Raw genomic sequence first — 15731 nt, forward strand, 5'->3', positions numbered from 1 at the left:
CATGGATCCAGAGAATGGGAAAGGGTGACAGCTAGAACCCAATAAACTGGGTGATGTCCTGCCCAGTGAAGGCTTCAGCCCCTTGGCAAAACCCTCCTGTAGGTGGTCCTGGTTTCTGTGTCTGTGACTGTCTGTCCTCACGTCTGGTCTCCTTCGTGATCTGTGACGCTATTTTCTTGAGAAAACTCCGGAGATGTCTTGCATCCTTCCTTCGAGAGGACTTCCATGATGTCTAGAAATGGAGCCCTCAACCATTTCACGTTGGCACTTTGTTTCCAGGCCTGGGTAGGAGCTGTTAAGGACAGTACTCCCAGTGCCCCCAGGAAGCTCTAGTACCGAGTGTGCTTTCTCTTCCTAAGTACAGGGTGTCTGCTTCTACTGAGCCCTCATCCATGGCTCTGAAACCCTCAAGATGCCCTTCCTGCAGAGGAACTACTGCAATGGCCTTTTTTCAGGAGCTGTGGAGGCTCTGGGCCCCTTGTTAGCTCAGCAGTTTCTCACAGATCTGGCTGCCAGGTTGAAGAGAGGATGTGATGCCAAGACATGACTTGCCTCTTTGTTTTCACAGCTGCCAAAAGCCTATTGAACAAGAAGTCAGATGGCGGTGTCAAGGTAGGTATTTCTCCCATCCTCTGACCAGAGACTGGCTTCTCTCCCAGCAGCTGCTGAGGGATTCTAAGTATCTTGCTCTCCCTTTCCTTAAGAACCTTGTCCTCACTGTTTTGTTTTAAGCCTCATGCTCCGAATATCAGGTTCCCCTGGCCTGAGAGGGAAGAAGGGATATGGGTCTCCTGACCTTAGGTAGATGGGAAAGATACTGGGGGAATGAATGATCCGAGTTGCGGTTTCCTAGTACCTGACTTCTGTATACCAACCTCATCTCCAGGGCTGGACTCTGCATGTTTCTGATTTGTTTGGGCCATTTGGTTAACCTTGTCCCTTTTTGCACAACTTCTTTTAATCAAAGCAAACCAGTGTGCCATTGTAACTCAGGCAGGATACCGTACTAGGAGCTTGAAGCCTTGGTGTTTTTCTGCAAACCACTTTCAGATCCCAGGTCAGATGCCACTGACTGAGAGTCTCAAGCTTCTATAAATGAAAGGACAATGGTGTGTCACAGCTCATTTCCATCTCGTAAAAGGGTTTTTCCTGTGTGAGTAAGAGAATAAGAGGGCCTGGAGTAGTGACTTGGCTGGGATGAAAAGAAGTGGCTATAGACACTCAAAGGAAACAGGGTACAAGGGAGACAGGCAGTAAGTGTCCTGGGGCTGGAGCACCAACTGACACATTAGAGAATTTCAAACCAAGAAATTAGCCAAACCATAATCTCTAACAAGAGCACAAACTGGGCCTTTTCTCAGGAGCGTATGTCCACCGTTGTGTACATGTGCCCGTTCCCCTCCCCTGAGCCTTTTTTGTGTCCTTGTTCTCTGCATGTTTGCTTTTGTGTCTTTCTGCCACTAGGAGGGGCACTTAACGACCACTTACACCTGCTCATGTGGAGCTGTGGTTTGGAGGTAGCCCTCTGGTTCTAGGCAGGAACAAAATGAGTGAGCCAAACAGGAAGAAAGGCTTTCTCATCAAGGTGGCCTCTGTCGGAAGCTCTTGGGAACAAGCTTAGGGGGAGAGGAATAGATGAGCCCATTTAGAGGCTGGCTAAGGTATGGGGTTGGAGGTGAGAGCAAGACAGGAGAACAGCTTTCTTTCTTTTTTTTTTTTTCACTTTTACACTTGAATGCATTTTCTTTAAAATGAAACAGTATAACCTAAAATCAAAATACATTGTATGAATTGTCATACATATTGATGTTTCTATCCAACTAGAACACAATATATACGGTAGAAAGATATAAGGTGGCACATGCTGTTATTCTAGTACTTGGGAGGCTGAAGTATAATTATAGTGAGACTGAAGCCAGCTTGAGGTAACATAATAAAACCTAATCTTAAAAGAATGTTTTTAATAGAAGGGGGTGAGAAGGAAGAAAAAGCAGTCAAAATTATGGCTAGTGCTGTAAGGGTGGAGCTTTATAGCTTAGTGGTAGAGAACAGCAAGGCTCTGAGTTTCATTCCTTGGTGCTGCAGGAACCAAAACAGCCACATTAATCCAAATAAGCAATAGAATTTAAAGTTTGTTAGACTATGGAAAATACTGTATGCCTGAATAGGAAAGATATGATAAGAGAGATGATAAGAAAGATTTGAAGAGCTAGAGTTACCTTAATATACATGAGGCCCTGGGTTTAGTCCCTGTAATAAGGAAAATAGAGATGTGTCTGAGTGTGCTGGGTGAATGGAAGAAGGAAAGAGCTGTGCACAGAGGTGTCAAGATATGCTATAATCTGCAGATAAAGGAAAGGTTCAGAAGAAAAAATGGTCAGAAATATCAAGGGAAAATATGCAAAACTATTGACCAGTAGGATGGCACAGATTGTAACTTATCAGCATAGAGGTTACCTGAAGTCATGGTCTGGCTACTCCCTGTAATACAGGGAATACCTGCTGTGATTAGAGTTGTGCCCACCCGGGAAGACTCACACTGAGTGTGGTTGATTTTAGAAGAATCCACGGGCTGGGCATTGTGGTGCATTCTTGTAAACTTTGTGCTGTGGTGGCAACAGTAGGAAGGTCGAAAGTTCAGGTCTAACCTGAGCTGCATAACAACACTGTCTCAGGAGGGAGAAGGGGAAGGAAATGAATTAACTGGGTAATTAGTGATAAACACTTTTCATTTCAGCACTCAAGAGGCAGAGGCAAGAGTTCCAAGATAACCGGGGCTACATAGGGAAACCCTATCTCGAAATAAAATAAAACAAAAAAGAGGCAGAGGCAAGTAGATCTCCGTGAGTTCAAAGCTAGCTTGGTCTACAGAGTGAGTTCTGAGGCAGCCAGGGCTATGTAGAGACCCTGTCTCAAAAAAAGGGGAAAGGAAATTCATCAGACAATGTCAAAGCTTCCAGCCTTGATTATTGAACAAAGTAGCTATGAATAAAATATGTGTCCAGGTGGGAAGAGTTTTGTTTTGATCCCATTGAGATTAAGGGACAGGTGGCACAGCTGAACAATGGAACAATATGGTACAACCCAGGAAGGAGTCCATCTTTAGCCTTGAACTCTTGATTCTCCTGCCTCTCCCTCCCAAATACTGGGATTATAGGTGTGTGCCATCATGTCCATCTTTGCAGGCTGAGTTTCTGACAGACTCAAAACTTTTGAGACAATAGTTTTAAAAATGACTCTAGTATAACCATAACCATTAGCCTAAGAAGATAATTATAATATACGCAGATTCAGAGCCAGCGGTGTGTCTCAGTGGTAGAGCACTTACTTAGCATATCATATATGAGGTTCTAGGTTTGATCTTCTATACCACAGAAAGACACACCAACCAAAAATATTCATTTGGGTTGGAGAGATGGTTCAGTGGTTATGAACACTTTTTGCTCTTGCAGAGGACCTGGGTTCAGTTCCCAGCACCCATGTGGCAACTCACAACTGTCTGTAACTATTTCCAGAGGATCCAATGACCTTTTCTGGCTCCTGTGGGCACTACATACACATGGTGCACATACATACATGAAAGCAAAACACCTGTATACATAAAATAAGAATAATCTCTTTTAAGGGTTTAATACATATATATAAATACATATATGTAATATATATGTTGTTTAATACACACACACACACACACACACACACACACACACACACACACACAGTTCTGCCTGCACGCTAGAAAAGAGCACCGGATCTCATTATAGATGGTTGTGAGCCAGCATACAGGTGCTGGGCATTGAACTTAGGACCTCTGGAAGAGCAGCCAGTGGTCTGAACCTCTGAGCCACCTCTCCATCCCCCATAAATAAATCTTTTTAAAATCGATTTCAGGGTATAGCGAAACAAGTTTTTTTCTGTGTTTCTCTAGCTGTCCTAGAGCAACCAGGCTGGCCTTGAACTCACAGAGATCCGACTGCCTCTGCCTCCGGAGTGCTGGGATTAAAGGTGTGCGCCACCACTTCCCAGCAAGCATGTAGTTTAGATTCTAGAGGCTTTGAGTAGGAGACAGAATCAACTATTGAATTTCAGTGCTTTCCTTCTCTCATATAAGTCTAAAGCATGTGAAAATTTAAAGACATGATAAAAGGAAAAAAATGGGAATTGTGTTGCTAAGACGAAGGAAATGGGAAAGGAACTAGTCCCTACTGGAGTGCTGAGGAGTGTGCTCTGCAGACAGAACTGCTGGGTAAATGGGAATGTGTGAGAAAGCCTGGCCCTGTTGTATGTCTGACCCTGGTATGTGCTTGGTAAATGAGTTTAATGCTGTGCTTTTTTTCCTAAGAAAAAGGTTTCACTATTGTGATGGGGTAAGAGGCCAAGAAACAAGTGTTTTAAAAAGGGATGACTAAAGTTAACAGACCAACAACTGTTGGGAATATAAGTAAACTGTAGAGCACTTGCCTGGCATGCCCAGTCCTTGACACTGGCAGGTAGCAGGAGACATTCACAGTAGGTGTGGTGGCATGGGAATCCCTTTATTAAAGAGTTTAACAGGCTGGGCATTGGTGGCGCACGCCTTTAATTCCAGCACTTGGGAGGCAGAGGCAGGGGCATCTCTGTGAGAGGCCAGCCTGGTCTCCAGAGCAAGTGCCAGGGTAGGCTCCAAAGCTAGACAGAGAAACCCTGTCTCGAAAAACCAAAAAGAAAAAGAAAAAAAAAAGTTTAACAAATATAAGCCTTTAATCCCAGCAGGCAGGAGGATCTCTGTGAGTTCAAGGCTAGCCTGGTCTACAGAGCGAGTACCAGGACAGACTCCAAAGCTACAGAGAAAAAAACTAAAAAAAGAAAGAGAGGGGGGCAGAAATAGATCAGGATGACAACTTTTAGCTTTATGACTATCAATGAAATGCAAATTGAAACAGTAAACCTGGTCTACAGTGAGTTCCAGGACAGCCAGGCTTACACGGAGAAGTCGTGGGGGGTGGGGATGGAGGGAAATGTGTCATTTTTGATTCTTAAGTTAGCGATTGTAGTAAAACCTGACGTCAAAGCCATACAGATGTACCTACCTTTGCTTCTGGGCATTTTCTTCTAAGAATTCTCCCAAAGAAATACAAAATAGGAAAAGCTGAAATCAGAAAGATGTTTTACATGATACTGTGTGAAAGGATGAGAAACTGTTTCTAAAGCTGGTCAGAAATAATTACATAACAATGAGAAATCTATTTATTAGACCCTTAGAAAGTTATTCATCCTGAGTGGTGTGGTACATGCCTTTAATCCCAGCACTTGGGAGAAAGAGGCAATCTGATCTCTGTGAGTTCAAGGCCAGCCTGGTCTACAGAGTGAGTTCCAGGACAGGTTCCAAAGCTACACAGAGAAACCCTGTCTCAAAAAAAAAAAAAAAAAAAAGTAAAAAGGAAAGAAAGAACATCCTGGGTTGGAAAGCTGGTTCAGAAGTTAGGAGCATTTGCTGCTCTTGCAGAAGACTGAAGTTTAGTCCCCAGCATCCACCTCTGGTAGCTTACAACCGCCTATAATTCCATCTCCAGGGGATCTTAGACCCTTCTCTGGCCTCTTCAGGCAGATCTGGAACTGGAGTAACTAGTTACTGTAACTAGTAATTGCCATGTTGGTCCTCTGAAAGAGCATAAAATCATCTGCTGAGCCATCTCTCCAGCCCCTAAGGTGTATCTTTTAAAATACAACATAACTGTAGATTCTTGTTCAACATACACTGTGGACACAGAAAACCAACAACAAATGAAAACTTACTGATATATTTAATCATGGTTTCACTAAGTGATGGGACTTTGGTAACATCAGGGTTCCTAAACATTTTTCTGTTATTGTGGGTTTCCCCTACTTTCCAAACTTTTCATCTGGACCATGCATTAATATTAATCAGCAAATCAAATTATTCTCTAATAAATAAAAAAGACAAAATTAGTGGACAAATTGGTACAGGCTTGTGCTCATAATACCTGGAGGTAGGAGGGTCAGGAGTACAGGCTATCCTCAGCAGCACAGTGAGTTCAAGGCCTCAAAAATAAATCATTTCAAACTCAAAATACTAATTTTAGCTGGGCGGTGGTGGCAAACACCTTTAATCCCAACACTCGGGAAGCAGAGGCTCGAGGATCTCTGTGAGTTTTTATGTCATCCTGGTCTACAGAACAAGTTCCAGGAAAGTTAGGGCTACATAAAAACTTTGTCTCAAGAAACAAAAAAACAAAACTAATTTTAAAGTATAACATAAACTTCTCTGTAACATGTAGCTTGTAATACTATTTTAATTGCATATGAAAAAAAAAAGAGCAATAGGAATTTGGGCAAAATTCACTCAATTTCCCCTTTGTTTTTCAAATTGTTTATAATGTGATTATAGTCTTTCTTATTCAGTGACATAAATGGCCAATTGTGTGATTGGAAGAAAAGGCAAGAAGATAAAATGTAGGACGTGTGACCTTTGTGGGCTCTCTTGAAATTTGAGCTGATGGCCAAAATTGTGAGGAATCCTATAAAGTCACTTAGAAGGTCCCAGCTTTCAGCGTTCACATTCTTTTAGAATCTCTTTTCCCTTTCCAGTGCTCTTTCCCCTGGTTTCTTCTGCTGACTGTTCACTGAACAGTCCCCTTCCCATTGTTCAGATGTCTCTTTGAGGTGTCCAAGATAGCTAGTGTTGGTTTGAGTGGGTGCTGTGTCCCGTGGTTTTGAATTGGGGAACTTGAGGTCCTGTTAGGATTCTTTGAAGGTTGATCCTAGTGACCCAGGGTCTCAGGATAGCCTTGGCTGTCCGGAAACTCACTCTGTAGACCAGGCTGGCCCAAACTCACAGAGCTCTGCCTGCCTCTGCCTCCTGGGCGCTTGGGATTAAAGGTGTGTGCCACCACTCCCCAGCTGAGTTCTACTTCTGAAGGCCGGGACTGATGGGGGCCACAAACATTCAAATTCTTTGAGGCCTCTGGCAGTTTGGCATTCTTCTGCTGGTTTCAGGCCATAGTGGCCATCCAAGTTTTTATGTTGTTGTTTTTAAATAAAAAGAAAAAGCAGAGGTTATAGCTAAGAACTTTTTGAGCAGTGTTTTGAGTATGAAAAAGAGGCCTGAACCCTTTCATTGTGTAAAATTTTAAATTTATGTACAGTTTTCAGATAGAAGTCAGACATGGTCCTTTCAAAGGGATCTGGCATTTAAACAGTGGCATGGTGTTCTGGTTGAGAAGCCCAGCTGTGTGTGCCTGAGGGCAAAGCCCTGAAAAGATGGACAGAGACTGAAAGACACGGGAAACAGCCTCAGAGTGGAAAGGATGATTGCTTGGCCTGTAGGACTGTTCAGAACCAGCAGAACATCCAGGAGAAAAGCTAGGAACTTACTTCTCATGAGGTAGAAGCAGCAGCTGAAAAGTTTCCGTCTAAATGCAAGGTCCAGATAAAATGGCTGCAACGGCCTTTTACCACCAGCTGCTGAAAATCACCAGAGCCAAGATCAGGCCTGGAATGAGTGACTGGTCCCTTCTCAGAGTTGACATTAGCTTGGGGAAAGCCACCTTCAGCAAACCTAGTCAGCCAGGCACATTTATTGATCTAATGTCAAACTGTAGGGCTTCTGTTGGGACACTTGAACTTACAAAGGCAGGTAAGATAATGGCCCTTCCTTCAGAGCACCTGTAGTAGACAGGTGTAGGGACTCACACTAGGATCCCAGTAGTTGGGAGGCTGAGGCTAGAGAAATGCCACAAGTTCAAGGCCACAGTGGGCCACAGTGAGAACCTGTCTGGAGGGGGGCAAATTATATAAGAGAAAAAATGAATAGGAATACTACTTGGGTAGAAGCATAAGATAATTAAATAGGGAGATAAGTACTAGGGAGGGTATCTAGATAGGTGACAATGACAGATACATATGTAAGGTGACTCCCTCCTTTTGAGAGAGATGCAAACGGAGCATGGTAATTACGTAGGTGAAGGCAGGAAGATCAGGAGTTCAAATTAATTCTTGGCTACATAGCTTGGTCAAAGGCAGTCTGAACTCCTTGAAGCTCTACTGTAAAACAGTGAAAAAGCTCATAAAGTCCTGTGTGGTGATACATACCTGTGATTCAATTACATAAGAGACTTGGGCAAAGGGTTGCAAGTCTAGGGTCAGCCCAGACTATGTAGCAAGACCCTGTCCCAAAGCAGAATGAAGGACTAATACAAAAAGAAGCCTACCATAGGTTTTTATTTTCCTTTAATTCGAATCCAAATTATGGACTAACTTATTTTTTGATGTTTTGCATATAAATTATGCATAGTAATGGGTTTCAGTATGACGTTTTCATACATGTACACATACTCCCACATAACCCCATTAATCCTCTGAAATATTCTTTTAAATATTAGTAGCCCCCCTTCTAGAAAACATCTCTTAGAGTAGAATGTTGGTCCCGTGAGGACAAAAACCATTTCCCAGATATGTTTATTTTTCCCAGAACAACCCTCAGTAAGTGGGTTTGGATGTCGTTAAGTGAATGTACAAAAGTCAAACAACAGACATATTCCAAGCGTGCTTCTGTCTCCCAGTGAGTTAATTATGAAAGTCGTAATCACCCTAAGCTCTTAGTCTGCTCTGGTGTATTTTCGGTGTGCTGTTTGGTCTTAATTTGGTGCTCTTGTTTCACACAGAGCCTGAGGTCTGAGCGTCTAGTGGAGAGGGATTAAGGAGTTGGTTACGACTCTCTGCACTCTCCCCAGCTTCCATCCCTGCATCTTTGGTCACTGTACTCTTAATCAGCAGCTCTCCTATGCTTCTAGTTCTGATAATTACAAAAAGCAATAAAACAGGCAAGTCTTTTAAACTAGCGTGGCTATAATGACCGGGAACAGAGGCTCGAAATTTAAATGTAAGATAGAGTCCAGTGTCTTTATCTGAACAGCATTCACAGCATCATTGAGGTCCGAGTTCAGAAGTCAAATGTTATTATAACTGAGACCATCCTGTAGTGGCTTTTGTTATTTCTCTGGTAGCTACTCACTCACATTTCAGACAGACCTAGCTGTATAGAGAATGTGAGTACCCTTGTTAGTGTGCTGGTCCTGTCTGTCAACCCAGACCTGTAATTTTGCAGCAGTCAAATGTTCCCCAAATACACTTGTGACTGAACAAGGCAGACTTCTCAGGGTACACTAAATTTTCTGTGTTTGTGAACCCGACAGAGTTCTTCTCTTGCAGCTGGAAGAGTGTATGTGCCTGTGCCTGTGGTCTGTGTACTGTTTTAACCCCTCTGATGCTGGACTCCAGGGTTCCTCCTCTTCCTCCTCCTTTTCCTCCTCTGTCCCCTCACACAGAGCCCAAGCTGGTGCACTAACCTGCAGCATCTCTGTGCTTTCTTCTTACCTCCTCTTTCCCCTTCTCTTTCCCTTTTGCTGTGGTGTGTCCAGAAAAGGAAGTCGAGTTCCAGCGTGCACCTAATGGTGAGCCTTGCCTGCCCACCCATCTGCCCACTCCATGCTGCTTGTGCCCGCCTGCCAGCCATGCAGACCCATTCTGCCATGTGCGTGTGCGTCACTCATCCTCACTGCATGTCTGTGCTGTGTGGGCAGGTGTGGCCTGTCCTGCCAGGCGGGGGCCATTGCCCAAGGTCACCCAGTGGCCTTCAAATGGGCATTGGAAGGTGTGGTATGGCACTCCTCCCTGTGGAGGTTGAGTAGCCTCCAGCAGTCCGATGCAGGGAGTAAAGCCAGTAGGGGTTTTGGGGGAAAGGCAGCAAGCACAAGGAGAGACCCTATCTTACCCTCAGTCAAGAGATAAGGCCTTTTCTGCAGGCATGAGCAGCTGCTTTCTAGGGGCCTGACATTCGTTTAGTAGGCAGCCATGTAATGAGAAAAGCTAATGGTTGACTCCTGGCCCTAAACCTTGTTCTGTGAAAATCCGTTTTCCTGCTAGGCCCAGGGTTGTAGCCTGCCCACCCAGCCCTGGGGTGGGGGTGGGAGGAGCAGCTACACTGAAAGACTATAGTAAATGCATCTTTTCTCATGGGACACAGGACACCAAGGGAACACGACAGCCTAGTCATTTTGAAACCATCCATCATAACCAGAGGTGTGGCCACTTGGGTGTTAGCTCAGACCTTTGCAGATAAAGCATGTCTTACCATGGGGTACTCATCCTCATCCACTGCAGAGGTCTTAATGTCAACTGAGTTTGCAGGCTGGATGCCCTTCTTCAATCAGCCCCAACCAGGAAGTCAGCGTTGGTATCTGAGCTAAGAGAGCCCTGCCCTCTGCTGTTTCAGGATAGGAACACAAGAGAGCAGCTGCTGTGATGTCATCCCCCACCCCCAGCCCCACCCCCAGACCACAGGGATTCCTCTCCAGCCTAGAGGTTTCAATATCATCTTGTCTTACTTGATGTTGACTCAAGATTCCATGCCTAACCCTGAGTTTGACGCTATCTCAGCCACAAGCTGGGCTTATATAGCTTTAGATCTGGTCCATGAGGCCCTTGGGCAAACAAAATGTAGAAGAGTCTGGATGCATTCTGGGTGCGTCCTGGGAGAGAAGAAATGCATTCTGGCTATCAGCGTACCTTCATTTATGCTCTGACTAGAGGCATGCCTGTCTCCATGCCTATTGAAGAACTCAGGTGGTCAAGCTGCCCCTTCATATCTGTACCCCACTGAGCCCCACGTGAGACTGAGCTGAACGGCTTAGGGAATTGGAAGAGGCAGAGAGCATTGCTGTGGTTCCCTGCACTGGAGATTGGCCTTCCTTCCTCTCCAGCCCCTCCACACTCCTTCTTGACTGTGCCACTCTGTAGCGTTTTAAAAGGCAAGGAAATATCCCTGGTGGTCGCAGTTGCCATTAGGAATATTGGCTTGCTGGGTTGCTTGTTCTTTGCTGGAACTGAGTACTGGGACTACAGCCACAACCACCATTGAGATTTGCCAGCTCTTCCTCAGAGCTCTGCCCTCACTTCCAACTGATGAAGTCCAAGATTTTGTCAGGTGGAAGATGAGTGCAGTCTTGCGCCCTGAGATCTGTGGCTACATTTATGCTTCAAGTTGAATTCCACCTGTTTCCTCCTAGGCCAGGTACTCTTGCTCATTTCCTTTCTCCTCTTTTCATATCAAGCTTCAAGCTGGTATTTTAAGGGGAAAGGAAATGCAGGTGCTGGGGGAAGGGCCACAGAGGAGCCAGAGTTCTCAGTTTTATCCTGCTTTAAGTCACCATCCTTTCCACTGTAATGTGGGAAGAAAATCCTGAATGTCTTTGGGTCTGGTGTGACTGGGGTGACAGGGCACCTGGAGTAAGCAGAGATTTCTGGAGCGGTGCCTCTAAACAAGTCTTTGGCTATTCCTTCAGTGAGGATGCCTCCAGAGCTAGGTCTCTGGTACTCCCCAAATTCTCCCTTTCTCAAACCATCTCTCTAACCATTGCTCCCATCTGCATAGTCTTACAGTTGCCACCTCAGGCCTAGCACCTCTCGGCCAGACCAGGGGACAAGGGAGGTCTGGGAGTCAAATCTGAGCAACGTTGGTGACTCTGGAGGAACTAAACCATCTGTTTTCTTGTCTCAGCCACAGAGCAACAACAAAAACAGTCTCGTAAGCGCAGCCCAAGAGCCCGCGCCCTTGCAGACGGCCATGGTACCTTTGACTACGGCTTCTCTGTCTCTGACCCTGGCTGCCTCCTGCTCCTTTCCCACTTCCTCTTCTTACCTTACCTCCCTAGGACCCTCAGCTTTTGTCATTTTTGATTTCCATAGAGCAGACTGCTCTGTGTGCTGCCCCGCAGGCCCCTTCCCCTTCATTCTCCTGCTTGGCTATGCTCCATCCTGCATGGCAGAACCACTGCTCCTGCACCTTTTGCTGTTGGGGAAAGAGTGATCAGGGCTGTCCGTTAGGCCTCCCACTCCCAAGCTGGCACCCTCAGTGGGTCTGCTATGGGGGCTGGGAGGCAAATTGTTTTAAAAAGCAGAGGGCAGGAGCTCTCTTGGCTCCTGATCATTAGTTCTTAGAGGACTCCTTGTAGAACCTGCCTCAGCCTCTCCTTTGCATAGTCAAGAACAGAAAGGAGGACTGGGGTTCCCCAAAGTTTCTCTGGTCCCAGAGAGCCCCTCTGTTCAGCTGTCCTGGGTTCTTCCATGGGTACTGTGTATCACGGAGCTCTCTGTGCCAGTGCTGGCAGCTAAATGAGCTAGCACAGGGGATACTGGGAAGAGGGACAAACGATCATGCCTGCCATGCCTTCTACTTCCTGTAGACCCTCTTGCAATCTAGTGTGGTGCCATAGGGCCATCTAGAGAAGGCAGAAGGTAGGTGAAATGGGCACTTCCCTAAGCTCAGCTTGCCGAAGGGGCATCCTAGGAGACTTTATCTTTCTGCTTTCCCCGTGTGCCCATCTTCTGTGCACCCCTTGATGAACACTGTTGGCAGGGCCTGACCTGTGCTCTGAATCCCACAGCCCCTCTTGTATATTTGCCCCACGGGAGCTCCAATCTAGGAAGAACCCTCAGACCCAACAAGATTCACATACAGAGGCTCCTGTCCTCTCAGCTTCCTGAGAACCTGTCTCTTCCAAGCTTTTCTTTACCAGCCAGTGCCGTCAGCTAAATCCTGGGTTTCCTACTGCTCTGGGACCCTAGTTGAGCCAGTATATTTTGTCTTGTAGGGATGGCTGGTGGGCAGGCCTCAGTGGTCATCATAGGGTCTCTAAGGGGTAAGAGTGTGGGGATCTTTCAGGGAAGAGCTCAAGTCCCCAAATCCGGAGGGTAATTTTTATCTTCTCTCACAGGAACCACAAACCACCGTGGTACACAATGCTACAGATGGGATCAAGGTGAGTGAGTGGCCACCAGATCTGCCTGCTTCTCCTTCAGCAGGAATGAGTTGCTGGAGTCTAAGAGTTCTGTGGATTTTTCTGCACCCCAAGGTGCAGGTGTTTGTGGAGTCCAGCTTAGAAGTAATAACAGGCCTGTTGGTTACTACATTCTGAGGAAAGGCAGAGCTTACTGACTGTGAACCTAGGCTTTACAATCGGATTGGTCTGGTCTGAATATTGGCTTTAGTCCTCTGAGCAAGTCACTTAACCACTCTGTACCATAGCTTTCTCGTTTGCAAGTTAAGGATAGTATTAGTAAACCCCCATGAGTTAAGTTTAATAAGGGAGCTGGAGAGATGGCTCAGCAGTTAAGAGCACTGGCTGTTGTTTCAGAGGTTCCAGATTCAATTCCCAACACCCACATGGCAGCTCACAACTGTCTGTAACTCCAGTTCCAGGGTACCTGACATGCTCATGCAGGCAAAACACCAATGCACATAAAAAACAATAGTAAAAGTATAGTGAATAGTAAAAAAAAAAAAAAAAAGTTTAGTGAGAGCTGGGTGGTGGTGGCACATGTCTTTAATCCCAGCACTCAGGAAGCAGAAGCAGGCAGATATCTCTGAGTTCGAGGCCAGCCTGGTCTACAGGGTGAGTTCCAAGATAACCAAGGTTACACAGCGAAACCCTGTCTCAAAAAACAAACAAACAAAAAACCCAAAATAAACAAGTTTAGTGAGGAGAAATGTTAGGAAGGGAACAAAGGACAAAGCTTTGGAGATAACTTGGTAGACAGAGTACTTACTGAGCAAGTATGAAGACTGGAGTTCAGATTTCCAGAACCCACATAAAAACCAGCTTCACATGGTGGCACACCTACAGTCCCAACATGTAGGAGGTAGAAACAGAACCTCCCAGACAATCTGGCTGGTTAGACTAACCAAATTAGAAAGTTCTGGGTTCAGCCGGAGTCCTTGCCTCAGTAAGTGTAGTGGAGAGAAATTTTGAAGAAAACAGCGTCAGTCCCTGGCCTCTGTGTGTGCTCTCACACCCATTCATACATGCACACCACACACCGAAAGTCTACTCACATCCATTCATACATGCACACCACACACCAAAACCCTACTCACACCCATTCATACATGCACACCACACACCAAAAGCCTACTCACACCCATTCATACATATATACCACACACCAAAAGCCTACTCATACCCATTCATACATACACACCACAAGTCTACTCACACCCATTCATACATGCACACCACACACCAAAACCCTACTCACACCCATTCATACATATATACCACACACCAAAAGTCTACTCACACCCATTCATACATGCACACCACACACCAAAACCCTACTCACACCCATTCATACATATATACCACACACCAAAAGTCTACTCACACCCATTCATACATACACAACCACACACCAAAACCCTACTCACACCCATTCATACATGCACACCACACACCAAAACCCTACTCACACCCATTCATACATACACAACCACACACCAAAACCCTACTCACACCCATTCATGCATACACACCACAAGTCTACTCACACCCATTCATACATACACAACCACACACCAAAACCCTACTCACACCCATTCATGCATACACACCAAAAGCCTACTCACACCCATTCATACATGCACACCACAAGTCTACTCACACCCATTCATACACACACACACACACACACACACACACACACACACACATCCATCCAAAAGGGCAAGAACATAACCAGACCGTGCAGCATTCTCCTTAGTATAACCTCCCACTCCTGCATTTTTACTAATTACTAATTGCCATGGCTCTGCTATATATATAGTACAAAACAAATTTCCATTTTGGGGGGTGGGGCAGACCCAGTGGATAACATACCAATAATCAAATAAGATAAAATCCAATAGTGATAAGTACTTGGAAGAAAGTGGCACAAAGTAAAGAGAGTGAACAGGGCCTTTAATTAAGTGGTTAGGGAATGGCCTCTCAGGAGGGGATATCTGAGCTAGAAATGAAACATCAGTGGGAAGAAGGCAGACAGGCAGGCTGCCAGGCAGAGGACTTGGCCTGGGTAATGCCTGAAAGAACCAAGGAGAGCTGAGCTTAGTGAGCAAGGGACAAAGGAATAGGGGAGTCAAGAAGTTGGAGGAGCAGGCAGGGTTTTCAGTATGGTTTACTTGTTTGTTTCTATGTAGCTCTGGCTGACCTGGAACTCAGTATGTAGACAGGCTGGCCTCAAATTGACAGAGATCCACCTGCCTCTGCCTCCCGAGTGCTGGGACTAAAGGTGTGCACCACCGTATCTGTCAGTATGGTTTACAGTTATCCCAGCAGCAAAGAGAAGCTACTGGTAGTTTCTTATCAGATGAGAAATAAAATCTGGTTGTATTTTCTAAGTTCACACATTATAGACACAAACTCCAAGGAGAAGGCAAGGGTGGCAGGAAGGAGAGCTAGAGTATGAGACGTTAGTAGCCTGGACAGATGGTAGCCAGCTGTACATCAGCAGAGAAGTAAGCCACTGGATTTATGTTAAAGGCAGAATGCTGAATTTTGTTTTGGACTGACTGATGGGGATATAAGAGAAAGAGAAGAATGAAGGATGATTCTTAGCTGCAGCGTGAGTGATTAGGTGGTGTGTTTTCCTGATGAGGAAAGCCTAGGAAGGAAGGACATTGGGACCTGTAGAGTTTTCTGATCAAGGAGCGAGGGTAGAAGCAGGAGCTTCTCAGGTTCCTCTGGGCACCTCTTGTAGGAACCCATTTGTTCCTCTTCCTCCAAGTGTCCAAGGGCTGATCATATTCGTGTTCCCTTTGGTCCGCAGGGCTCCACAGAGAGCTGTAACACCACTACAGAAGATGAAGACCTCAAAGGTAGGTGCTGGCCCTTGGAGGGGAA

General features: G+C 45.5%; 1 protein-coding gene across 23 annotated transcripts in view; it reads left to right on the top strand.

The window, feature by feature from the left end:
* The window catches only part of Camk2g (calcium/calmodulin dependent protein kinase II gamma), a 62143-nt gene that overhangs the window by 38343 nt on the left and 8069 nt on the right, over nt 1–15731 (top strand). For 7 of the 23 annotated variants that reach the window (XM_027387525.2, XM_027387521.2, XM_027387522.2 and 4 more), the window contains 4 exons: nt 569–612; nt 11432–11626; nt 12774–12818; nt 15658–15706. In XM_027387525.2, the coding sequence (XP_027243326.1) occupies nt 569–612; nt 11432–11626; nt 12774–12818; nt 15658–15706 (333 nt within the window). The remainder of the gene's footprint in view (nt 1–568; nt 613–11431; nt 11627–12773; nt 12819–15657; nt 15707–15731) is intronic. The other 16 variants (XM_027387524.2, XM_027387526.2, XM_027387536.2 and 13 more) reach the window with 4 other exon arrangements.

This window comes from Cricetulus griseus, assembly GCF_003668045.3.
Source record: "Cricetulus griseus strain 17A/GY chromosome 1 unlocalized genomic scaffold, alternate assembly CriGri-PICRH-1.0 chr1_1, whole genome shotgun sequence".
NCBI lineage: Eukaryota > Metazoa > Chordata > Mammalia > Rodentia > Cricetidae > Cricetulus > Cricetulus griseus.